The sequence below is a fragment of the Lepidochelys kempii genome, chromosome 6 (assembly GCF_965140265.1).
Source record: "Lepidochelys kempii isolate rLepKem1 chromosome 6, rLepKem1.hap2, whole genome shotgun sequence".
Taxonomy (NCBI): Eukaryota; Metazoa; Chordata; order Testudines; family Cheloniidae; genus Lepidochelys; species Lepidochelys kempii.
In genome coordinates, this window is record NC_133261.1 from 3,062,417 (window position 1) to 3,089,646 (window position 27,230).

At 43.9% G+C, this 27,230-nt stretch overlaps 3 protein-coding genes across 3 annotated transcripts; all 3 read left to right on the forward strand.

Annotated features, from left to right (window-relative positions):
- Positions 1-5,004: 5,004 nt before the first annotated feature.
- LOC140913727 (olfactory receptor 5AR1-like) lies at positions 5,005-5,943 on the forward strand. Its single transcript, XM_073350529.1, has one exon. The coding sequence runs from the start codon at positions 5,005-5,007 to the stop codon at positions 5,941-5,943; it is 939 nt and encodes a 312-aa protein (XP_073206630.1).
- A 12,852-nt stretch (positions 5,944-18,795) lies between these two features.
- Positions 18,796-19,728, forward strand: LOC140913728 (olfactory receptor 8U9-like). Its single transcript, XM_073350530.1, has one exon. It carries the CDS (start codon positions 18,796-18,798, stop codon positions 19,726-19,728), a length of 933 nt encoding a protein of 310 aa, XP_073206631.1.
- Positions 19,729-24,314: 4,586 nt separating this feature from the next.
- Positions 24,315-25,013, forward strand: LOC140912438 (olfactory receptor 5AS1-like). Its single transcript, XM_073346839.1, has one exon. The coding sequence runs from the start codon at positions 24,315-24,317 to the stop codon at positions 25,011-25,013; it is 699 nt and encodes a 232-aa protein (XP_073202940.1).
- Positions 25,014-27,230: the final 2,217 nt, after the last annotated feature.

Genomic DNA, 27,230 nt, shown 5'->3' on the forward strand with positions numbered 1-27,230 from the left:
TTCACTTACAATCAGTTAAGAGGGATGGAAGCAGTACCTGCTCAGAACCGTAAATTCAGAGTCAAATCTTTCCCTGTTTGCTAACCACACCGATATTACCCTTAATACCTCTGGAACTACTTCCTTGGCAGGAGAGGTTAAATTTGGCTTTGATGACTTTCAGATTTGATCCCTAGAGCATCTTTGCTCCCAGAAAAACAGGTGTGCACAGCACATGCAATTAATGTTGTTGCCATGTCTTTCCTTGTGGAAATGGAACACAGACGGGTAGATCATCAGCTGGCCTGGATCACTGTCTCTCCCGTGAGGTCATTTTAGCATGAAAAAACCTGAGTTGACTGTATTCAACTTTATTTGTAGTTCACCTCTCCAAACATCTCTTTAAGTAATTTCCCAGGGTTGGGACAAAAGGTGTCTAGAAATGAGTGAATTTCTTCTGGACTAATCATTTATTGTCAAAAACAATACCGTTTGGATTGACCTGAAACTCTTTACAAATGTGTTACAAATATGCCTAATAGCTTTGTGCCAAAACACTGTGTGTGTGCCGGGGGAAGATTTAGATGCCGGTCACAAAGCAGCCACTGCAGGAGGCGGCGGTGGGCCTTCTCTTTGGAATTTTTAGCCCAAGAGTTGGGGTGTTCACCTGTGAGGAGGGAGATCCAGGTTCAATTTCCCCTTCTGTCCAGTGCTGGGCAAAGCTCTGTGTGACATTGCACTCCATATGCTTTATGAAAATATGCTTCTGACCAGTTGGGAAATCTAGTCCTATCTCCCTTACAGGGCAGCAGAATCCCCTTCGATACTTTTTGTTCAGGCAAGTTGGAAATATTGCAGCTGTCCCAGCTTCCCAGTAGAGATTATTCTGCATTCTCATTGAGCTCAGTGTCAGGCTGTGTGTGTCTTTGGTGTACAGTTGGCATTGAGTGTGTTGTATGCAGTGGGCAATGTGTGTGTTCTGTGTAGTGGACACTCTCTCTGTGTGTTTACTGGTCATTATGTGTGTGTGTGTGTGCTTGGTGTGCAGTGAGCACTATGTGTGTTCTTGTGTTGGGGGGTACAGAGGAGATGAATGTCAAATGGAGGCAGGTGCATTTCCCTTGCCCTTCCCAGTGCTCAGACTGGCGTCCCCCCTCCTCCCAGTGCAGGGTTCCTTGTAAGATCATAGAATCATAGGACTGGAAGGGACCTCGAGAGGTCATCTAGTCCACTTCCTTGCACTCATGGCAGTGCTGAATATTATCTAGACCATCCCTGACTGGTGTTTGTCTAACCTGCTCTTAAAAATCTCCAATGGTGAAGATTCTACAACCTTCTTAGGCAAGTTATTCCAGTGCACAGCCACCCTCACTGTTGGGATGTTTTTCCTAATGTCCAACCTAAACCGCCGTTTCTGCAATTGAAGTCCATCGGTTCTTGTCCTATCCTGTCCCCCCACCCCAACACTTTGCTTTGCAGTTTTATTCCTAAACTCTGTTTCACAGATTACAAATAATAGGAAATAAATAAAATTAAGAAAAGAATAATCGGGACAGAGCTGGGATGCTCGGAGATATTTTGCAGCATCTTCGCAGATCTTCAGTGTTAACCTACTGGTTTGGGGAATATCCTCCTTTTAGCAGCCTGGCCTGCCCTTGGCATTTTCAATGAGGACTGCCCCAGCGACCTCCGGATCACAGGAAGGAGAAAGCCAGAAGGAGGATTATGAGCATGAGTTTTAGAGGAAGTAGGGGCATAGTGTTTCCTGTGCACAGACCTGGAGTGATGGACTTGGGCGTTTCTGAATACAGAGATTGTTGGCTGTAGGTTTTTTCTACAGGTATTCAGGGAATCAGGACTTTGTGTACACTCTTTGTAACCCCTCTTCCAAAGATTATAGCAAAGAATATAGCTTACTTGGATCATCAATTTTTTCTCCTAATACAATCAATCCTGCAATGCCTCGAAGATTGGCACCACTTAGGAGAAGGGGGCACCGATACGCTCCAGAGCACGGATAATACCAGGAAAGCCTGAACACACATAGGGGATAATTTCTGCTACCATAGTGAAGAAGGGAAGAATCATCACTGGGCCTGTCAGGGATCTCCTTGTGGGGAGGTGATGACCACATTGTCCTTGTGCATCTTCAGCCACAGATCAGTGCATGGGCCCATTCATTGGGGGACCTCACCCTTTCATGTCAATCAAACACTATTGTCATCAACCCAGACTAATCAGCAGTTGTGTCACAACCTTGCAATGCCTTGCTGAAGTGGCTTCCACCTAGGCCACTCTCAAACAACCATCTAGCATGCAAATCACACCCTGAGCGTGTGTGTGTAACTACAGCCTGGCCAGGAATAGTTGGGTTATGCTCAGGCTCTCACCACCCTTGGTTATACTGTAGGGTGACCGCAACACGCTCCCTAGTCTTTGATTTCCCTCCAGAAATGGATGTCCTGTGCTGCCCAGTCCTCTTTTCGACAATACAAGGTACATTGTCCATTATTTCTTTAATAGCACTAACATGCATACAACTTAGCTTCTCAGACACTTCTATTTAAATGCACTGGACCAGATAAAACAATAAAACAATCTTAATTGACTACAAAGATAGATCTTAAGTGAGTGCAAGTAAGGAAGCATAGAAGTCAGACATGGTTACAAGAAAACTAAAGCTATAATGAAACTTGTGCTTAAATTAACAAATGATGTGAAATTCAAAGCGAAACTTTCCTCTCCACATGCTTTCAGCAGTCTTGCTGACCAGACTTCTTAGGTCAGGACCCCTCCCCTAATCCAATGGCTGATTCCTTTATCCCTTTATTCAGACGCAGTGAATCAATGGGGAGGGAGAGAGAGAGAGAGAGAGCGAGCAAGAGAGAGCAGGGCCTTGGGATGCCTGCCCCTTCTTTTTATAGTCCTACCCACCCTTTGAGAAACATTTCCACCTGGTTACCAGAAGACAAAATGTCTATGTAGAAGGATATTCCCTGCCACTTTTTCCTCACTTTTTTAGGCTACCTTTGTTTCCCTTCCTGCTTGACGACTCTTGTTTTACTGTTTAGATACAAAATTAAGCAGATCACACATTTCTTTGTTTAAGACAGACCAGCTTGCCAGCCTTAGTTTGCAATATGTATTAACTACATGATACAGTGTCATATTATAATTTCACATACATTATCAAAAAATCAGTGTTAATATTTGTGGTGAGAGCATGACTATTTCTAGTTGACTCATAGATTTATCTTATTTTGGCATATTAAAGCAGAGCTTTGTGTGCAGATAATATGCATGCAAGAGGGATAGTATGTGAACTGAAGAAGTCCATAACATGGTGTGGTTTCCTCCTGAGCTCCTCAGGTCACCATGTGGTCTCCACCAGGCAAAAATGAGTGAATCTATCTTTCCTATTTTGGAGAGTAACCTAGAAGGAAAGGACATAGAATACCATGGTGATTGGCATTCTATACATAGATGGATAATCTGGAGTACTCTTACTTGTTTTACAGTGGTTTTACATTCAACCTATTTGTGCCAGGACAGTGAGGTGATTCTGAAATTTGGAATGACTGAGAAGATATCAGCTACACCTGCAAAGAATTAGGACTTTTCTATTCCTTGATTCCAAATTTCTTCCTAAGGCTGTTTGAAAATTTTTCTTGAGATTTTTTATGATGGGTAATTGGATTTTCCTTTTAACTATTTTTTCCATGAAATTATCTTTTCCTTGGAAACTATCAGCATTCCATAAAAACACCAAACACCCCTCTTCCCTAAACCATGGCTGTGGGACTCTGGTGAAGTTCCAGAGCATTTCAGAAAGAGGAGAGACCATCATGCATCATGGGGGATGTAGTCCAACCTGGGAGCCAGGAACATGGAAGAGATTGGTGCTGTGTGGTGTCTGATGCACCCCTATAGTATTTCCGAGCAAAAAGATTTCGGTCTCCACAAAAAAAAAAACAACAACAAAAAACAAAAAACAACCTTTTGTGGATCAGCTCTACAGAGTACTTGGCTTGCACTGAAAAAATCAGGACGAAATATACCACTAACCTCATACTCTGTAACTCCAGTAGAAATTGCATCATTTAATAACACAGTAGGGAAGAATAGGACAAATTAATCCCCAGGGCACCAATTACACCAAGGTGGCTTTGGTTCACAGAATGCGTTAATTAGGTGTTATGGCTCTCTGAGCTCAGTTATTCCCAGTTGCTTCAGGAATCATGTCCCATAGATCACACATCTCAATATAAAATTTTCCGAATGCTCCTAATTGGCAGTTTCTTTCGATGAGGAAATGCCACCACATCTCTATCTCTCTTCTCAGCAGGTACGTGCTATTGTCCCGAATTACAGTCACACACACACGCAGACACCATGGGGATCAGCAACTATTAAATTCCAGACCTCCAGCACTAAAAGCATCAGGCACAACTCCGACCCCTTCAGCTAAAGGAGCAACCTCCTGGGTTGGAAAAAAATAAGCAATTACCTAGTCACTGAAACCAGGGCTTCCCATGATATCTCTGGGTTTTCATACAGGCTACAGTAAATGCCAAAAAGCTAAATTAGGACAGTAAGCAACTTCACCCCAAACTGACATGCCAAGCCACAGAAATCCCCTTGCCCAAAGAGGGTGGAAATATTGAAACTCTTTTACTCTCACCCCTTCTTTAGCTAAGGAATAATCCCTTCAGACTGATTCTCTCACAGCAGAGTCACAAGTCATTGTTTTGTGTTTGGATTAGTGAACAGGAGTGTGTGTTGTAGGACATGATTAACCTGCGTGTCATTGTATTTGCACAGTGTTTGCATCTTATCGAACACCTGGAATGACCAGCTGAGAACATCTGGCTCTGTGGACTAAGCCCTTCCCGGAGTGGGTACTGATGTCCATTGAGAAACTGATCTCCATTTATCTTCACTTACTTCATTACAGAGAAGGGGCAGGTTTTCTGCACCATTCACCTGCCCACATCTCTGTAGCAGCCTGATCTCTGTTGAGAGGAGATGGAAAAGGGAAATCACTCGGAGGTGACTGAGTTCATTCTCTCAGGACTGACAGATCGTCCAGAGCTGCAGGTTCCACTGTTTGGGCTGTTCCTACTGATATATGTTATCACCCTGGTGGGGAATGGGGGAATGATCTTGATAATCACGATTGACCCCCAACTCCACACCCCCATGTACTTTTTCCTCAGGAATTTGTCTTTCTGTGACCTCTGCCTTTCCTCGACAATTTCCCCCAAGATGCTGCTGAATTTATTAGCTGAGAGGAAAAACATTTCTTTTACTACCTGTGCTGTGCAAATGTCTCTCTCTATCGCTTTTGCAGATTCTGAGGGCTTCTTGCTGACTGTCATGGCGTATGACCGTTATGTGGCCATCTGTAACCCACTGCTCTATACAGTCACCATGTCCAGGCAGCTTTGTAAACAGCTGGTGGCTGGGGTGTACTCTGTGGGGGTGGTGGATTCAATTATATTAACGTGTTTTACATTTCGGCTGTCATTCTGCAGCTCCAACATTATCAATCATTTCTTCTGTGACACCCCCCCACTGTTGGTGCTCTCCTGTTCTGATACCCGCATCAATGAGATTATGATGTTTGTTTTCACGTTGTGCATTACCGGGAGCATCTTTGTGACAATCCTCCTCTCCTATGTCTATATCACCTCCACCATCCTGCAGATACGCTCCGCCGAGGGCCAGCGCAAAGCCTTCTCCACCTGCTCTTTCCACTTGACCTCTGTGGTCCTGTTTTATGGCACCCAACTCTTCATGTATTTACGTCCCACCTCCAGCTATTCCATGGACACGGACAAAATAGTCTCAGTGTTTTACTCGCTGGTGATCCCCATGTTGAACCCCCTCATCTATAGCCTGAGGAACACGGAGGTGAAGGACGCCCTAAGGAGAGCAATGAATAAACTGCTAACGAATTCTTGAATCTCTTTAACTCAGTCCTGGTTTAGTGATGGGGTGTGGAAACAGTTGAATTCAATTCCCATCCCATTGCAATGTAATTTCGCAGAGCCCCTGGGAGTATTGTTCATTATTATATTGTTATTATTAATAATTTGTTTGTATTCCAATGAGGCCTGCAGGCCCCAACTAAAATCATGGCTTTATTAGGCTATTACCCCATAAAAATTCCAGGAGGCACCTGTTTCAGATGTGTGAATATTTGTGACGTGCTTCAAAAATATAGAAGTATTTGTATTGGGGAAGAAGATGGGGGCATCTAATCTTTCTCCTTCTGCTTTGTAGTGGGTTTGGTTTTTGTTATGCAGTTGGAAGTATGAAGTGTGTGGTTTCCATGGCTGAACTAAAGGGAGTTTTGCACACCCTCCTGATATTCTGCAGCCCTTTATGTTCTCTGTGGGGTTGTTGTGTAGATTTTCACCTGGTTTGTATTCATGCATATGAAGGAGAAAAGTGATTTCCATCAAAATGGCCTTTATTTTAAGCTTAGGGAGAAACAAAATAAGTAAAAACAAGGGTAACATATGGTTACAACATGGTGTGTGTGCATCCTCTGTGAGAATCTGCTCTGAACTGAATACAAAATAATATGGAAAGGGTGAGTTTTCTCCAGCACATAAATTAAACAGAAAGAAAAAGTCATATCAGACACTAGATGTTCATATCACATCAGCAGGTTAGCTATGAGGTCTTACTCTTAGTTCTTAGTCCTATGGATTCTGAAGAAGAGGGATTCTGGGAATTGTACAGCTCAGATTACGGAGATTGAGAAATGAATAGACCTGAGCCAATAGCTGATTTTTGAGTTAATGGGTGTTTCAAAAAAATTGAAAAACAAATTCAGTTCAACCTGAACCAAATCTGAAAATTCCTTAAATGTTTGGCAAATTAAAAATATTGACAGAAATGTCCTGTGGGGTGGAAGGAACTATTTAGCATGACCAGAAATGGAACATTTCATTTCCTTCCTGGATACTTTTTGATGTACATGCAAAGACAATGTTGGGCCACACTTAAAAAAATGGATGGGAATGGAAGTGGCGGGAATGGTGCTGCTTCCCTTGTAGACTGTAACCCAGTGATTAGATCACTCCCATGGGAAGTGGGAGATCCAGGTAAATCCCCAATCCATCTGACGGGGAGAAACAATTTGAAAGTGGGTCTCACACATTGCTGGACAGTATCCTGGCTACTGGGCTATGTTCTGTCCTGCATCGTTCTCAGGCTTGGTGTACGCTATTGCTGTAAATTGATCTAAATTAAGCTACTTCAAGTTGACTAAGTTAGTCTGACTTATAGTGGTGTCCACACCGTGCTAAGTCAACCAGAGAGTTACGTAACTGAAGTAGTGTAAAACAGATCATCCCACAGAGTAGGTGTAAACCAGCCCTGAGAAAGATCTATTGTGGAACATAGTGTCTGAGTGAGGTGGAGTCCAGACTTCAACAGGCGAGAGCTCTCCCATCGATTTAGCATGTCTTCCCCAGACCTACTCAATCAAGACCATTTCATCTATCGCAGTAGTCCTGATTTAGCCAGTTGTGTAGATATGGCCTCAGTCTCTCCTGTTGAAGCTGTTGCATTGTGGATAAAACACGGGCAAGAATCACAGGGCCAGAAAGAGAGATTGACTCTATAGACAAGTGGTTCGGGACACCGACATGCTCATCTTCATGTCTCGGTTCCAATGGTTTTTTAATTAGTTTTCCACCATAGAACAACTTTGAAAGGAGAGATTGAGAGCAACCCAGACTGGAATGTCACATCCCTCAGGGGCTGGGATGCTTTCTGGAAATACAAGAAAGCCAAGTGCACATCTTTGCCCAGCACCGGACAGAATGGAGAATTGAACCTGGATCTCCCACCTCATAACTGAACAGCCTAACTATTGAGCTAAAAATTACAAAGAGAGGGAGCATCAGCACCTCCTACCGGTGGCTGCTTTGTGACCGGTACCTAAATCCTCCTACCCACACACATTGTTTTGGGACAAGACAATGAGGAGACTTAGTAACACATTTGTGAATAATTTCAGGTCAACCCTCAACGGCATTGTTTTTTCCAATAAATTATTAATAAATTTAATAGTGAATAGTGCAAGGTCATGCATTTAGGGATTAATAACAAGAATTTTTGTTATAAACTGGGGACACATCACTTGGAAGTAACAGAGGAGAAGGACCTCGTAGTAGTGGTTGACTGCAGGATGACTATGAGCCACCAATGTGATATGTCTGTGAAAAGAAGCTAATGAGGTCTTGGGATGCATCAGGTGAGGTATTTCCAGTAGAGATAAGGAGGTGTTAGTATCATTATCCAAGGCACTAATGAGACCTCCTCTGGAATATTGTGTGCAGTTCTGGTCTCCCATGTTTAAGAAAGATGAATTCAAACTGGAACAGGTACAGAAAAGGGTTACAAACATGGTCCGAGAAATGGAAAACCTGTCTTATGAAAGGAGACTCAAGGAGTTTGGCTTGTTTAGCCTAACCAAAAGAAGGCTGAGGGGAGATATGATTACTTTCTATACATGTATCAAAGGGATAAATACCACACAGGGTGAAGAATTATTTAAGCTCACTACCAATGTGGACACAAGAACAAATGGATATAAAGTGGCCATCAGGAAGTTTTGACTTGAAATTAGATGGAGGTTTCTAACCATCAGAGGAGTGATGTTCTGGAACAGCCTTCTAAGGGAAGCAGTGGGGGCAAAAGACTTATCTGGATTTAAGATTAAACTCAATAAGTTTACATAGGAGATTATATGATGTGATAGCCTAATTTTGGCAATTAATTGATCTTCAACTATTAGTGGTAGATATGCCAAATGGCCTGTGATGGGATGTTAGATGGGGTGGGATCTCAGTTACTACAGAGAATTCTTTCCTGGGTGCCTGGCTGGTGAGTCTTGCCCACGTGCTTAGGGTTTAGCTGATCTCCATATTTGTGGTTGAGAAGGAATTTTCCTCCAGGGCAGATTGTCAGAGGGGGTTTTCGCCTTCCTCTGCAGCGTGGGGCACAGGTCACTTGCTGGAGAATTCTCTGCAATTCAAAGTCTTTCAACCACAATTTGAGGACTTCAATAGCTCAGGCAGAGGTCAGAGGTTTGTTACAGGAGTGGTTGGGTGAGATTCTGTGGCCTGTATTGTACAGGAGGTGAGACTAGACAATCATAATGGTCCCTTCTGACTTTAAAGCCTATGATTCTATGATTAGTCTGGAAGAAATTCACCCATTTCTAGATACTTTCATGTTCCAATGCTGGAAGATTACTTAAAAAGACTTTTGGAGAGGTGACCAACACATGAAGTGGAATACGGTCACCTCAGTTTCGTATCATATTAAAAAGACATCATGGGAGAGAGAGCAATCCAGACCAGCTTATGCTCTGTGTTCCATTTCACAAGGAAGGCAACAACATTATTTGCATGTGTTGTGCACAGCTGTAGTCCTGGAAGCAAAGATGTTACAGGGAGCAAATCTCAAAGTCATCCCAGAAAGCAGCTCCAGAGGTATTAAGGGTAATGATGGTGTTGTTAGCAAACAGGTAAAATTCGACTCTTAGCCTGATTTTTACAGTTCTGAGAAGGTATAGCTTCTGCCCCAAACTCACTATATGTGAAGGGAGGAAAAACAAAGAGGTACCACCAAGTCATGGGCAAACAAGTCAGTTTCAGAGCATTTCAGCCTTTAATTGAAATGACAGTAGGCCATTCATGGGAAGGGAAGTAAGGAATAATCCTGAGGGGAGAAAATTTAACTTTTCTGAACATATTTACCGATCAAAAGAAGGAAAGAATTTTATCAAGGGAGGGAGAAGAGTGACAGGAAAAGGAGAGAAAAATCACTTCAGTAGGAAGGTGGAAAGCTCCCACATCCATTCAGGGAATTTGTATACTAAGGCCATTATATTGACTCAGCTATGATGGTCGGCAGTACCACAGTGTAGATGCTTTCCACATTGCTGGAAGGGGTTTTTCCATCAATGTAGTTAATCCAGGTCTCCGAGAGGCAGTAGCTACATCAATGGAAGAATTACACTGAGGTTCAGTACAAGCTAACTGCCTAGCACAGGGTATGAAAAGATCCCCCCCCCCCCCGTGCGACAGAGCTCTGTTGATCTAATTTTTAAGCATAAACCAGGCCTCAGAGAAGCTGCTGATGGAAAAGACCAGTTGGGAAATCTAGTCCTATCTCCATGCCAGGGCAGCAGAATCCCCTTCGGTTCTTTTTGTTCAGGCTCGTTGGAAATATTCCAGCTGTCCCAGCTTCCCCGTAGAGATTCTTCTGTATTCTGATTGAGCTCAGTGTCAGGCTGTGTGTGTGTAGTGGGCATTCTGTGTGTGCATGTGTGTGTGTGTTTGGTGTGCAGTGGGCACTATGGGTGTGCAAGTGGTGGGGGTACCCTGGAGCTGAATGTCAAGTGGAGGCAGGTGTGTGTCCCTTGCCCTGCCCAGTGCTCAGGCTGGTGTCCCCCCTCCCCCCAGTTTAGGGCTCCTTGTGAGTTCACAGAATCATAGGACTGGAAGGGACCTTGGGAGGTCATCTAGTCCCCTCCCCTGCACTCATGGCAGTTCTAAGTTTTATCTAGACCATCCCTGACAGGTGTTTGTCTAACCTGCTGTTAAAAATCTCCAATGGTGCAGATTCCAAAACCATCCTGGGCAAGTTATTCCAGTACTTACCCAGTCTCACTGTTGGGATGTCTTTCCTAATGTCCAATCTAAACCACCCTCGCTTCAATCGAAGTCCATAGGTTATGTATGGAGGGCGTGCAGTATCTCAAAGGTGATGAAATATTCAGCAATATCACTGGACTCATCATACTGCGGATATAGTCACTCCTATTTGGGTATTTTTGGGGAAGTGGGGCCAGCTCCTGGAGGGTTTTGTCTCTTCCACTCCATAACAGCCAGTTCATGCTTCTGGGCCTCAATCTGGGCCTGTATTTCTCTGTCTCTTAACTCCAGGGCTCATTGTAACTGGCTTCCTCAGCTTCCAGAGTCCTTCTGTGCGAAGTTGCTTCTGCTTCTTTGAGCTTCAGTGGAAACTCCTGGTCCTTAGCCTTCTCTTCTGTTTGCCATCTGGCCAGCTCTAGTTTAGCAGCTGCCTCACTGGTAGTCATTTTCCTGCTTTTTTCTGCTGGGCCACACCCCTCTGCAGTTCACTGAAACTAAGATTCACTTAGCTCAGGGGCTTCTTTGTTAACAGAGGCTTTTCCAGCACCCAGTGTTCAGTCTTTCTGGGCATTTTGCAACTTGTGCACTTCTAGCTTCTTCTGATCTTCACTCTTACTTATTTTGCTTATGTTTCTGTCCTTATTTCCCTTACCCGAAATAAGCAAACAGAAAATAACAAACCAGTAACCACTTTGTCTGTTCTCCAACTACCACACCCAAAATTGACTTAAAATCTCTACTAATGTCTCAAAGCAATCAGCTGTGCACAGATCCTGCTCCACAGGAGCTTATATACTCTCCCTCTTGTGGGTGAAAACCCCTTCGCCAAGAAGAGAGAAGGGGTACAACCTCACACTCTGTTTCACGGACTATAAATGATAGGAAATAAATAAAATTAACAGAAGAATCTGAAGGGAGCTCACCTGCTCTGAGATATTTTGTAGCAGCATCTGCAGAGATGCTGCAGAGATCTTTAGTGTTAACCACCAGTTTGAGGAATATTCTCCTTTTGGCAGCCTGCCCTGAGTTTGGCATTTTCACTGATGACTGCCCCAGGCACCTCTGGGTCACAGGAGGCAGAGAAACCAGGAGGAGGCATTATGAGCATGACTCCTAGATGAAGTAGGGGCACAGTGTTTCCCGGGCACAGACCTGGAGTGGCAGACTTTGGTGTTTCTGAATACAGAGAAGGGGGTACAACTCAGAGAAGGGGGTACCAATATGCCCTAAAGCACTGATAATAGTAGCCAAGCCTACACAACCGAGGGGGTTAATTTCTGCTAACATAGTGAAGAAGAGAAGAGTCATCACTGGGCCTGCCATGGATCTCCTTGGGGGGAGGAGATGACCACAATGTCCTTGTGCATCTGCAGCCATGGATCAATGCATGGGCCCATCCCTGTGGTGACTTCAAAGGTGTGCTGCTGACTGACAGGAGTGTTTGAATGACATGAAAGGGTGGTGTTACTGGGATATTTTCTAGGTTGTTGGCTGTGACATACCAGGGTCCAACCCAGTCTAATCAGCAGCTGTGTCACACCTGCCTGCAACCTCTGAAATGTTATTTTAATATGGATATCCGGAATAACGTTCTTTAATGGAGTTCTTTGGATTGGTAAGATCCCCCCAGTTACCAACAGGTCAGCTGGGTGGGTGCTCCCCTCCAGGAGATCTGACCCCCAGTCTTCTCTTAAAACCCAGTCTTCTCTTCTCGGGAGAGGGGTCTGGCCTTTTAAATGCAGATTTTTCACCCTCCTGCTGGAAAAAAGCCTCCCTTCAAGAGGTGGGCAGACTCTCCAATCCCCCCTCAGCTTCCATCTGGACTTCCCTCTCTGGGCTCCCCTCTGGTTCTGCCATTTTCCATGGTAACAAATCCTTCTCCTGTATCTGGAAACCACAGAAAACAGACCACAGAAAACTCTGCACCCATGTCCCTTAATCTCAGGGGTACTTTCCCATTCAGTTTAACAGCACTCATGTGGTCACTGCTTGGTTGGGCAGAAGCCACCTTAACAAATCCTGAGTGGAAAGAGGCAGCAGCCTGGCTCTGAGAAGCAGCAGCTTCATGTGTTACCCGCTGACTGTTCCCTCTCAGCAAAGGACATTTATTCCTCAGGTGCTCAGTGGACTCACAATCCGAGCACCTCTTGGGCTCCTCTGCTTGTACAGGAGATTTGGGACGAGTAACAGGGGAATGGGGAGGTGAACACCCAGCCTCCTTTTTCCCTGGCGTAAAATGGTGATTTTGCTTCCCCCAACCCTGTGCCCCTCTGCCCCTGGTTTCTGTTTAACTTCAGCTTGCGACGGCTCAAAAGTGTCTGCAAACTCAGCCAATCCACCCACTGCATCCACTTTTTTGTCCCACAAATGCTGTTTTACATCATCACTGCACATATTCAGGAATTGTTCCTGAGTAACCAAATCACACATTTCCTCCAAGCTTGTAATGCCTTTTCCCCTCACCCACTTATCGAACAAATCTCTCATTTCATTTACATAAACCATATTACTCTATCCAGATCCCTGCTTAAGACTCCTGAATTTAACCATGAAGGTTTCAGATGTAATCTGAAACAATTTCAAATCCAGTTTCTTAAATTTACCATAGTTTGAAGCATCATCAATACGCATGTGATTGAATATGTCCAGAGCTCTTCCAGTCAATTTTACGACCAATGTGGTTATTTTTTGACTGTCAGGAATTGTATGGAGGGTGCACAAACGTGATGAAATATTCGGCAATATCACTGGAATTATCCTACTGCGGACTTTGTTTCTCCCATTTGTCTATTTTGGGGAAGAGGGGCCAGCTGCTGGTGGGTTTTGTCTATTTCACTCCATAATAGCCAGTTTATGCTTCTGGGCCTCAATCTGGGCCTGTATTTCTCTGTCTCTTAACTCCAGGGATCATTTGTCCCTGGCTGCCTCTGCTTCCCTAGCCCTTTTGTGGACAGCTTCTTCCCTGGCTGCCTCTGCCTCTTTGAGCTTCAACTGAAACTCTCGGTCCTTTGCCTTCTCTTCTGCTTCCACTCTGACCAGCTCTACTTTAGCAGCTGCCGCACTGCTAGTCATTTTCCTGCTTTCTTGTGCTGGGCCACACCCCCTCTGCAGTTCACTGAAACTGAGATTCACTCAGTTCAGGGGCTTCTTAGTTAACAGAGACTTTCCCAGTACCCAGTTTTCCACCTTTCTAGCTTCTTTTGATCTTCACTCTTACTTACTTTGCTTATTTTTCCTTTCCTATTTACCTTTCCTGAAATAAGCAATCAGAAAATAACAAACCAGTCACCACTTTGTCTGTTTTTCACCCACCACACCCAAAACTCACTTAAAATCACCCCTAGTGTCTCAAAACAATTAGCTGTGCACAGATCCTGCTCGACTACGCCAGTGTGATGGGTTGGCTCCCAGAAGGCCCTTTGGGACTTCAGTACCTTTTCTTGTTTGATCCAAACACACTTGCCTTCTGCAAACCCCAATACAAGTTTCAACCACGTCCCCCACAAGCTGCAGGCTTCACTGAAAACAGCTTAAGAAGTGCTCCTGTCTCCAGCACTCAGAAACCCAGCTCCCAATGGGGTCCAAACCCCAAATAAATCAGTTTTACTCATTATAAAGCTTACAAAGGGTAAACTCATAAATTGCTCGCCGTCTATAACACTGATAGAGCGATATGCACAGCTGTCCAACCCCCCAGTCCCCACCCAGGTATTAATACATACTCTGGGTTAATTAATAAGTAAAACATGATTTTATTAAATACAAAAAGTAGAATTTAAGTGGTTCCAAGTAATAACAGACAGAACAAAGTGAATTACCAAACAAAATAAAATAAAACATGTAAGTCAAAGCCTAATAGAGTGAAAACTGAACGCAGGTAAATCTCACCCTCAAAGACGTTGCAATAAGCCTCTTTTACAGACTAAACTTCCTCATAGTGTGGTTTCAGCAAACACTCACACCCCTGTAGTTACTGTCCTTTGTTCCAGTTTCTTTCAGGCATCTCCGTGGGGTGGAGGGGCTACCTTTTGTGCCAGCTGAAGAAAAAATGGAGGAGTTTCCCCAGGGGCTTATATAGTCTCCGTCTTGTGGGTGGAACCCCCTTCCCCTCTCCTATGCAGAATAAAATTGGAGTTTTGGAGTTAAATTGGAGTTTTGGAGTCACATGGGCAAGTCACATGTCCATGCGTGACTCAGTTCCTTACAGGCCGACGCCAAATTCCCAGGAAAACTCAAATGTGGATTGGCGTCTCTCAAAGTTCATTTTTAGCTGCAATGTTTCTTGATTGGGCATTTACAGAGAACAGTCTTTTCTCAAGTATCTGACCAAGTGCTTCACTGAGGGTACTTAAAATCAAACAAGTACAGAGCCAATATTCATAACTTTGAATACAAAAACGTTACATGCACGCAAACAGGATGGATATATCCAGCAGATCATAACCTTTGCAGGGATATGTTACATGGCCTATCTATCATAAAACATATTCCAGTTCTGTCATATGTACAGCCATGAGCCTATTTCCATAAAAAATTATGGGGTGCAATATCACACTCTGTTTCATGGACTAAAAGTTATAGGAAATAAATAAAATTAACAAAAGAATCAGAAGGGACCTGGCCTACTCAGAGCTACTTTGTGGCAGCATCTGCAGAGATCTTGAGCGTTAACTACCAGCTTGGGGAATATCCTCCTTTTTGCATCCTGCCCTGACCTTGGCATTTTCAGTGAGGACTGCCCCAGGAACCTCCGGGTCACAGGACGCACAGAAACCAGGAGGAGGAGTTCTGAGCATGACTCTTAGAGGAAATAGGGGCACAGTGTTTCCTGGGCTCAGACCAGGGGTGACAGACTTTGGATACAGAGATTGCTGGTTGTTTGTTGGTTCTAGTGGTGTTCAAGGAAGCAGGACTTTGCGTAAATTCTTTGTAACCCCTCGTCCACAGATTATCCCAAAGAATATAGCTGACTTGGATCATCAATTTTTCCTCTGAATACAATTGACCCTGCAATGCCTCACAGGTTGGGACCACTTAGGAGAAGGGGGAACCAACATTCCCTCAAGCACTGATAATACCAGCCAAACCTGCACACCCTTGTGGGATAATTTCTGCTACCATAGTGAAGAAGGGAAGAGTCATTACTGGTCCTGCCTTGGATCTCCTTGTGGAAAAGTGATGACCACAATGCCCTTGTGCATCTGCAGCCATGGATCAGTGCATGGGCCCATCCCTTGGGGGACCTACACTTTCATGTCAATTGAACATTGCTGTCAATCAGCACCACACCTTTGGTGTTCCTGGGATATTTTCTAGGTTGGTGGCTGTGACATACCAGGGTCCAACTCAGACTAATCAGCAGCTGTGTCACACCTGCCTGCAACCTTGCAATGCCTTGATGAAGTGTCTTCCACCTTGGCCAATCACAAACAACCGTCAAGCATGGAAATCGCACCCAAGGCATTTGTGTGTAATTGCAGCCTGGCCAGGAATAGTTGGGTTACACTCAGGCTCTCACCACCCTTGGTTATACTGCAGGGTGACCCCAACGCATTCCCCACTCTTCGATTTCCCTCCCAAAATGTACATCCTGTACTACCCAATCCTCTCCTGGACAGTACAAGGTACATTGTCCATTATTTCTTTAATAACACTAACATGCCTGCAACTTAGCTTCTCAGACAGTTCTATTTAAACACACTGGATTAGATAAAACAATAAAAAAACAAAGTTTATTGACTACAAAGATAGATTTTAAATGAGTGGAAATAAGGAGGCATAGAAGTCAGAGATGGTTTCAAGAAAAATAAAGCTAGAATGCAACTTGTGCATAAGTTAACAAATAATGTGAAATTCAAAGCAAAAGTTTCCTCACCACATGCTCTCAGCAGTCTCACTGACCAAACATCTTAGGTCAGGAGCCATCCCCAAGTCCAATGGCTGCTTCCTTTGTCCCTTCAGATGCAGTGAATCAATGGGCAGAGAGAGAGAGAGAGAGAGAGAGAGAGAGAGAGAGAGAGGTGCCCTGGGATGTCTGCGCCTTCTTTTAAGAGTCCTATTCCCCCTTTGAGAAACATTCCCACCTGTTTACCAGAAGACAAACTGTCTATGTAGAAGGATGTTCCCTGTTGCTTTTCTCTCACCTATTTAGATACAAAATTAAGTAGAACACACATTTCTTTGTTTAAGACAGAACAGTTTGCCAGCCTCAGTTTTGACCATGTACTAATAACACAGTACAGTGTAATCTTATAACTTCACATACATGATGAAAATATTATTAATATTTGTGAGGAGAGCATGACTATTTTTAGTTGACTCAAGGATTTATTTAGCATTTTATAGCTGAGCTCTGTGTGCAGATCATATGCATGCAAGATGAACAGTTTTATGAACTGCACAAATCGGTAGCATGCTGTGGCCTCCCCCTGAGCTCCTCTGGTCATAATGTGGTCAGCATCAAGCAAAATGAGCGAACCTGTCTTTCCTACTTTGGGGTGTAACCTAGCAAGGGAAGGACATAGGATACCATCATGATTGGCATGTTATAAATAGCTCGATAATCTGGAGTACTCTTACATGTCTTACAGGTTTTTCGTTCCACCTACTGGGGCCAGGACAATGAGGTTACTCTGAAACCAGGAATGACAGAGAAGATATCAGCTACACCTGCAAACAATTAGTACATTTCACCTGTATCTAACTTTCAGTTCCTTTGATTCCAAATTTGTTACTATGGCTGGTTGAAAATTTTTCTTGAGAAGTTTTTTTGATAGGAAATTGGATTTTCCATTTAACTATTTTTTCCAAGAAGTTATCTTTTCCCCAGAAATTATGAGCTTTCCATCAAAATACCAAACACCCCTCCTCCCTAACCATTGCTGTGGGACTCTGGTGATGTTCCAGGGCAGTTCAGCAAGAGGAGAGACCATAGTGCATCATGGGGGATGTAGTCCAGCCTGGGAGCCTGGCCCAGGAAAGAGATTGGTGGTGTGTGGTATCTGAGGCACCTCCATGGTATTTCCTAGTCAAACTATTAAGATTTTAGTAAAAAGATTTTGGTCTTCACAAAACAAAAAAACAACAACAACAACAACAAAAAACCCTTTGTGAATCAGCTCTACACAGTAGCCAGCTTGAAGTGAAAACAGCAGTTTGAAATGTACCCCTAACCTCCTACATTGTAAATCTGGTAGTAATTGCATCATTTAATAAACCAGTAGAAAGAGTCGGTCAAATTAATCCCCAGGGCAAAAATTACACAGAGGGTGGCTTTGGTTTACTGAGTTCATTAATTACATGTTATGACTCTCTGAGCTCAGGTATTCCCAGTTGCTTCAGGAATTATGTATCATAGATCACACAACTTTGTATAAAGCTTCCCAAATGGTTCAAACTGGCAGTTTCTGTCAATGATGAAACACCACCACAGCTCTCTCTCTTTTCTCAGTAGGTACGTGCTATTCTCCTGAATTACAGACACGCACACACGCAGACCACCATGGAGATCAGCAGGTATTAAATTCCAGACCTCCCGCACCGAAAGCCTCAGCCTCAACTCCGACCCCTTCAGCTAAAGGAGCGACCTCCTGGGTTGGAAAAAATAGGCAATTACCTAGTCACTGAAGCCAGGGTTTCCTATGATGTCTCTGGGTTTTCATATAGGCTCCAGTAAATGCCAAACACCTTAATTAGCACAGTAAGCAACTTCACCCCAAACTGACATGCCAAGCCACAGAGCTCCCCTTGCCCAAAGAGGGTGGAAAGATTGACACTCCTTTACTCTCACCCCTTCTTTATCTAAGGAATAATCCCTTCAGACTGATTCTCTCACAGCAGAGTCACAAGTTACTGTTTTCTGTTCCGAGTAGTGAACAGGAGTGTTTGTGTGTGGGACACAATTAATCTGTGTGTCATTGTGTTTGCACTGCGTGTGCATTTTATCGAACACATGCAATGACCATCTGTGAATATCTGGCTCTGTGGACTAAGCCCTTCCCGGAGCGGGTACTGATGTCCATTAAGAAACTGATCTCCATTTATCCTCTCTTACCTCATTACAGAGAAGGGAAAAGTTTTCTGCACCCTCCACCTGCCCACATCTCTGTAGCAGCCTGATCTCTGTTCAGAGGAGATGGGAAATCACTCGGAGGCAACTGAGTTCATTCTGTCAGGATTGACAGATCGTCCAGAGCTGCAGGTCCCCCTGTTTGGGGTGTTCCTACTGATTTATGGTATCATCCTGCTGGGGAATGGGGGGATGATCTTGTTAATCACAATTGATCCCCGACTCCACACCCCCATGTACTTTTTCCTCAGGAATTTGTCTTTCTGTGACCTCTGCTTTTCCTCGATAATTTCCCCTAAGATGCTGCTAAATTTCTTAGCCGAGAGGAAAAGCGTTTCTTACACTGCCTGCGCTGTGCAAATGTCTCTCTCTATCGCCTTTGGAGATGCTGAGTGCCTCTTGCTGGCTGTAATGGCATATGACCGTTATGTGGCCATCTGTAACCCGCTGCTCTATACGGTCACCATGTCCAGGCAGCTTTGTAAACAGCTGGTTGCTGGGGTGTACTCTGTGGGGGTGGTGGATTCAATGATACACACCTGTTGTACATTTCGGCTGTCATTCTGCAGCTCCAACATCATCAATCATTTCTTCTGTGACATCCTCCCACTGTTGGCGCTCTCCTGTTCTGACACCCACATCAATGAGATTGTGATGTTTGCTCTGACAAGCTGTATTACAGGGAGCAGCTTTGTGACTGTCCTCCTCTCCTATATCTATATCATCTCCACCATCCTGCAGATCTGCTCTGCTGAAGGCCGGCACAAAGCCTTCTCCACCTGCTCTTTCCACTTAACCGCTGTGGTTCTGTCTTTTGGCACCCTCCTCTTCATGTATTTACGTCCCACCTCCAGCTATTCCACGGACAGAGATAAAGTGGCCTCAGTGTTTTACACGCTGGTGATCCCCATGTTGAACCCCCTCATCTACAGCCTGAGGAACATGGAGGTGAAGGACGCCCTGAGGAAAGCAATGAGTAAACTCCTTACCAATTCTTAAAGCTCTTTAACTCTGTATTGGTTTAGTTATTGGGAGTGGAAACATGTGAATTCAACTCCCAGCCCATTACAACGTAATTTTGCAGAACCCATGTGATTATTTTCAGAGTAACAGCCGTGTTAGTCTGTCTTTGCAAAAAGAAAAGGAGTACTTGTGGCACCTTAGAGACGAACCAATTTATTTGAGCATGAGCTTTCGTGAGCTACAGCTCACTTCACCGGATGCATACCGTGGAAACTGCAGAAGACATTATATCCACACAGAGACCATGAAACAATACCTCCTCCCACCCCACTGTCCTGCTGGTAATAGCTTATCTAAAGTGATCATCAAGTTGGGCCATTTCCAGCACAAATCCAGGTTTTCTCACCCTCCGCCCCCCCCCCTCCACAAACTCATTCTCCTGCTGATAATAGCCCATCCAAAGTGACCACTCTCTTCACAATGTGTATGATAATCAAGGTGGGTCATTTCCAGCACAAATCCAGGTTCTCTCACTCCCATCACACATATTGATCCCCATCTATTCCAATTGAACTAAGAATTCCCCGTGTCGCACCGTATCAAACACCTTACTGAAATCTAGGTAAATTTGATCCACTGTGTTTCTTTTGTCTAAAACATCTGTTACTTTCTCAAAGAAGGAGATCAGGTTGGTTTGGCACGATCTACCTTTTGTAAAACCATGTTGTATCTTGTCCCATTTACCATTGACCTCAATGTCCTTAACTACTTTCTCCTTCAAAATTTTTACCAAGACCTTCCATACTATAGATGTCAAACTAACAGACCTGTAGTTACCCAGATCACTTTTTTTTCCTTTCTTAAAAATAGGAACTATGTTAGCAATTCTCCAATCATACGGTACAACCCCTGAGTTTTCCGATTCATTAAAAATTCTTGCTAATGGGCTTGCAATTTCATGTGCCGATTTCGTTAATATTCTTGGATGAAGATTATCTGGGCCCCCGATTTAGTCCCATTAAGCTGTTTGAGTTTCGACCGATTACAAGTCAGCCACTGCAGGAGGCGGTGATGGTCCTTCCCTTTGTAATTTTAGCCCAATAGTTGGGGTATTCACCTGTGAGGTGGGAGATCTGGGTTCAATTCCCCCTTCTGTCCAGTGCTGGGCAAAGCTCTGTTTGACATTGCACTCCATACGCTTTATGAAAATATGCTTCTGAATAAGAAATAACTGGAATACGCTTTATGCTAAGTGCCCCATGTAACATGTCATTATAAAGGTTATAATCTATGAAGTGTGTTCATCCTATTTGTTTACATGGGTTATTTTTATGTCTGGAATTAGGAGAATAAGATATTAACTTGTATTTCTGATTCAGACATATTAAGTGGAGGCCATTAAAGGTGCTTCAGAATCAATGAACTGTGAATGGCTTTGTTTAGCTGCAAGCCTTCCTGTCTACCTGTGGGACAGAACAGGAAGAATGTAGATTGGGGTCTTATAGTGACATGTGACCATGTCACCAGATACTGAGCTCCATCTTGAAGCTGGTACTTTTCCTGATGGGGGTGGAATTCCAAACAAAGGTTTCCCACCTTGGGGAAGTTCTATATAAAGTGGGATAGAAAAAAAGGTGGAAATTCAGCTGGCTTAAGAGATGGCCTCCCCACCCCACAGAGATACCTGCAAGCACCTAGAAACATAAGGAATGTAACCACAGGGGTGGGTAAGAACAGGCTGGACCCAGGTCAGAAAAGGCAACTGGTCTGAAAAGGACTTTACCTGAAATAACAGCTGGGTTGAGAAGTTAACTGATTTCTGAGTGTATTAAGCTTCTCCTTGCACTTTTTACTTTGTGATTTACTTTGTTCTATCTGTTACGACTTAAAATCACTTAAATCCTACTTTTTATACTTAATAAAATCACTTCTGTTTATTTATAAATTCAGTATGAGTAATTGTTACCTTGGGGGGCAAACAGCTATGCCTATCTTTCTTGCAGAGATACAGGGGGTGAAGATATCTTATTTTACTCTGTATATGCTTTATACAGAGTAAAATTGATTTATTTGGGGTTTAGATCCCTTTGTGAGCTGGGTGTCTGCGTGCTGGAGAAAGGTATCCTGCTGAGCTAGTTTCAGTCTAGATCTGCAGTTTTGGGGGTGTGGCCTGGACCCTTCATCTGTGTTGCAGCAGACTGGTGTGTCTGGCTCAACAGGCAGGGTTCTGGAGGCCCAGGCTGGCAGGAAAAACAGCACATCAGATGACAGGAGGGAGGGAGGGGGGTGGCATGATTGGAGATACTTTGTTGCAACATCTGCAGAGCTGCTGCAGAGATCTTCATTGTTAACCACCAGTGACCAACACATGAAGGGGAACACAGTCACCTCAGTTTCATATTATATTCAAAAGGCCTCACGGGAGAGACAGTGATCGAGACCAGCTGATTCTCTGGCCTTCTGTGTTCCATTTCCACAAGGAAAGACACGACAACAACATTAATTGCATCTGCTGTGCACATCTGTTGTCCTGGGAGCAAAGGTGATCCAGGGAGCAAATCTCAAAGTCATCCCAGGAAGCAACTCCAGAGGTATTAAGGGTAACGTTGGTGTGGTTAGCAAACAGGGAAAGATTCAAAACTGATTTTATGGTACTGATTTTAGGGTTCTGAGCAGGTACTGCTTCCATCCTCATTGTAAGTGAAGGAAGGAAAAACAAAGAGATACCACCAAGTCATGGACAAACAAGTCAGTTTCAGCGGGCAGAGAGAGAGAGAGCGAGCAGTTCCTTGGGATATCTGCCCCTTCTTTTTATAGTGCTATCCCCACTTTGAGAAACATTTCCACCTGTTTACCAGAAGAGAAAAAACTCTATGTACAAGGATGTTCCCTGGTGCTTTTTCCTTACCTTTTTGGGCTACCTTTGTTTCCCTTCCTGATTAATGACTCTGTTTACTGCTTAGATACGAAATTAAGCAGAGCACACATTTCTTTGTTTAAGAGAGAGCAGTTTGCCAGCCTCAGTTTGGAACATGTATGAATAACATGATGCAGTGTAATCTTATATCTTCACATACATTATAAAAAATGTATTAATATTTGTGATGAGAGCATGACTATTTATAGTTGACTCATAGATTTATCTATCATCTTAAACTGAGCTCTGTGTGCAGATAATATACATGCAATAGGGATAGTTTTGTGAATTGCAGAAGTCCGTAGCATGCTGTGGCCTCCCCCTGATCTCCTGTGGTCAACATGTCGTATCTATCAAGCAAAATGAGTGAACCTACCTTTCCTACTTTGGGGAGTAATCTACCAAGGGAAGGACATAGGGCACCATGGTGATTGGCATGCTATAAATATCTAGATAATCTGGGAGTACTCTTACATGTCCTACAGGTTTCATATTCCACTTATTGTCTGGTATTATCAGCACTCCAGCACATATCGGTGCCCCCTTCTCCTAAGTGGTGCCAACCTGTGAGGCATTGCACGGTCGATTGTATTAGGAGGAAAAATTGATGATCCAAGTCAGCTATATTTTTTGGTATAATCCGTGGGGGAGGGGTTACAAAGAATGGATGCAGAATCCTTCTTCCCTGAACACCAGTAGAAACAATCAACAACCAGCAACTTCTGTATTCATAAACTCCAGAGTCTGTCACTCCAGGTCTGTGCTCAGGAAACACTATGCCCTACTTCCTCTAGGAGTCATGCTCATAATTCCTCCTCCTGGCTTTTTGCTGCTTGTGACCGGGAGGTGCTTGGGGCAGTCCTCACTGATAACTCCAAGGTCAGGGCAGGCTGCAAAAAGGAGAATATTCCCCAAACTGGTGGTTAACACGGAAGATCTCTGCAGCATCTCTGCAGAAGCTGCTGCAAAATATCTCCGAGCAGGCCAGCTCTTCCCCTATTAGTCTGTTCTTAATTTTATTTATTTCCTATAATTTATAGTCAGTGAAACAGAGTTTAGGAATAAAACTGCAAAGCAACGTGTCTGGGGAGGGGACAGGATAGGACAAGAATGGATGGACTTCAATTGCAGAAAGGGCGATTTAAGTTGGACATTAGGAAAAACATTCCAACAGTGAGGGTGGCTGTGCACTAGAATAACTTGCCTAGGAAGGTTGTGGAATCTCCACCATTGGAGATTTTTAAGAGCAGGTCGGATAAACACCTGTCAGGGATGGTCTAGAGAATACTTAGCAATGCCTTGAGTACAGGGGAGTGGAATAGATGACCTCTCGAGGTCCCTTCAAACCTTATGACTCTATGATCTTACAAGGAGCCCCGCACTGGGAGGAGGGGGGACGCCAGCCTGAGCCATGGGCAGGGCAAGGGACACACACTTGCCTCCGCTTGACATTCAGCTCCACTGTACCCATCAACACATTCACACACATACTGCCCACCAAGCACACACACACACAGTGCCAACTGCACACCAAACAGTCCCCCTATTTGAACTGTTCCTACTGCTTTATGGTATCACCCTGCTGGGAAATGGGGGGATGATCTTGTTAATTACAATTGATCCCCGACTCCACACCCCCATGTACTTTTCCCTCAGGAATTTGTCTTTCTGTGACCTCTGCATTTCCTTGACAATTTCCCCGAAGATGCTGCTGAATTTATTAGCCGAGAGGAAAAGCATTTCTTTTACCGCCTGCGCTGTGCAAATGTCTCTCTCTATCACTTTTGCAGATTCTCAGGGCTTCTTGCTGGCTGTGATGGCGTATGACCATTATGTGGCCATCTGTAACCCGCTGCTCTATACGGTCACCATGTCCAGGCAGCTTTGTAAACAGCTGGTGACTGGGGTGTACGCTGTGGGGTTGGTGGATTCAATGATATTCACGTGTTTCACATTTCAGCTGTCATTCTGCAGCTCCAACATCATCAATCATTTCTCCTGTGAATTCCCCCCGCTGCTGGCGCTCTCCTGTTCTGACACCCGCATCAATGAGATTGTGATGTTTGCTTTCACGTTGTGCATTACAGAGAGCATCTTTGTGACTGTCCTCCTCTCCTATGTTTATATCACCTCCACTATCCTGCAGATCTGCTCCACCAAGTGCCTGCGCAAAGCCTTCTCCACCTGCATTTTCCACTCGACCGCTGTGGTCCTGTTTTATGGCACCCTCCTCTTCATGTATTTGCGTCCCACCTCCAGCTATTCCATGGACACAGATAAAATGGCCTCAGTGTCTTACACGCTGGTGATCCCCATGTTCAACCCCCTCATCTACAGCCTGATGAACACAGAGGTGAAGGACATCCTGAGGAAAGCAATGAATAAACTCCTAACCAATTCTTGAATCTGTTTAACTCTGTACTGGTTTACTGATGGGGAGTGGAAACAGGTGAATTCAATTCTCAGCCATTTGAAAAATAATTTTGCAGAGCCCGTGGTAGTATTGTTTATTATTATTAATTTTTATATTCCAACAAGGTCTGCAGACCCCATCTGAAATCAGTGGACAAAACACAGGAAGACTCATAGGAGAAGAAAGAGAGAATGATTTTATAAGCTGGTGCTAGGGGCATCTACCTAGAGAGTGAGTCACTCAATTTCATGTCTCTGTTTCATGGGTTATTTAATTAGTTATCCACAGTTGAACAACTTTCAAAGGCAAGAGCAGCCCAGACTGTAATAGAACATCACTCAGGGGCTGGGATGCTTTCTGGAAAAGCAGGAAACCCAAGTCCAGAGTGTGACGGTTTTGGTCACAGAGACCCTCATGGTGACTCATCTAAAGTGCTGAAATTACATCTGAGCTCATTTTCCCTGACTGCTTAGGCCCCCAGAACCCTGCCTTGTTGAGCCAGACACGCGAGCCAGCTGCAACCAAGACTGAGGTTGCAAAAACTGCAGATCTAGATTGAAACCACCTCAGCAGGACACCTGTCTCCAGCACACAGACACGCAGCTACCAGTGGAATCTAAACCCCAAATAAATCCATTTTACTCTGTATAAAGGTTATACAGGGTAAAATAATAAATGTTTGCCCTCTATATCACTGCAAGAGACATATGCACAGCTGTTTGCCCCCCAGATAACAATTACTTGCACTGAATTTACAAATATACAAAAGTGATTTTATTAAGCATAAAAAGTAGGATTTAAGCAGTTTTAAGAAATAACAAAGCAAACAAAGTAAGTCACAAAGCAAAATAAAACAAAACACGCAAGGCTAAGCTTAATACACTCAGAAATCCATGACAAATGTTAACTTCTCATCCCAGTTGTTACTTGCAGTAAAATCCTTCTAAGATCAGATGTCTTTTCTGACCTGGGTGCAGCCTGTTCTTACCCACTCCTGTGGTTACAGTCCTTTTGTTTCCAGGTACTTGCAGGTATCTCCATGGGGTGGGGAGCCCATGACTTAAGCCAGCTGAAGACACTCATTGTTTGCTTCCCCACTTGAGTAGAACTTCCCTAAGGCAAGAATCCTTTTTTTGGAATTCCACTCCCCTCTGGAAAAGTACCAGCTTCACGATGGAGGTCAGTATCTGGTGACATGGTCTTGGGTTGTCCCACAGGTACACAGGAAGGTAAACAGAGCCATTCACCATTCATTGATTCTGAAGCACCTTTAATGGCCTCCACTTAAAATGTCTACATCAGTAATACAAGTTTATACCTTATTCTCCTAACTCCAGACATAGAAATAATCCATGTAAAAATAAGATGAACACTCTTAGTAGATTATAAGATTTATAATGATATGTTACATGGGACACTTAGCATGAAGCATATTCCAGTTATGTCTTATTCATAAGCATATTTTTATAAAGCATATGGAGTGCAATGTCACACAGAGCTTTGCCCAGCACTGGACAGAAGGGGGAATTGAACCCGAATCTCCCACCTCACAGGTGAACACCCCAACTCTTGGGCTAAAAATTACAAAGGGAAAGACCACTACTGCCTCCTATGGTGTCTATGTTGCGATCGGCACCCAAATCCTCCCGCTGCGCACACACAGTGTTCTGGGACAAAGCTATTAAGAGTATTTGTAACACATTTGTGAAGAGTTTCAGGTGAATCCAAACAGTATTGTTTTTGACAATAAATGATTAGTCCAGAAGAAATTCACCCATTTCTAGACACTGTTGTGTCCCAACGCTGGGAAATTACTTGGAGACATTTGGAGACGTGACCAACTTAACAAAAGAAGGAAAGAGCTTTACCAAGGGAGGGAGAAGAGTGACATGAAAAGGAGAGAGAAATAGCTTTAAGAGGAAGGGTGAAAACTCCCCAATCGATTCAGGGAATATCTATACTAAGGCCACTACATTGATTCAGCTATGCTGTGCAGAAGTGCCATAATGTAGATGATTTCCACATTGATGGAAGGGTTTTTCCATCGATGTAGTTAATCCACATCTCCAAGAAGCAGTAGCTAGGTCAATGGAAGAATGACACTGAGGGTCAGTACAAACTAACTTGTGAAAAGTTTCCCCGCCCTGTGCAACAGAGCTCTGTTGATCTAATTTTTAAGCATAAACCAGGACTCAGAGAAGCTGCTGA

Bases quoted from the DNA above. Each gene is read 5' to 3' on its own strand.
- LOC140913727 (XM_073350529.1), top strand. From the start codon at position 5,005: ATGGAAAAGGGAAATCACTCGGAGGTGACTGAGTTCATTCTCTCAGGA.
- LOC140913728 (XM_073350530.1), top strand. From the start codon at position 18,796: ATGGGAAATCACTCGGAGGCAACTGAGTTCATTCTGTCAGGATTGACA.
- LOC140912438 (XM_073346839.1), top strand. From the start codon at position 24,315: ATGCTGCTGAATTTATTAGCCGAGAGGAAAAGCATTTCTTTTACCGCC.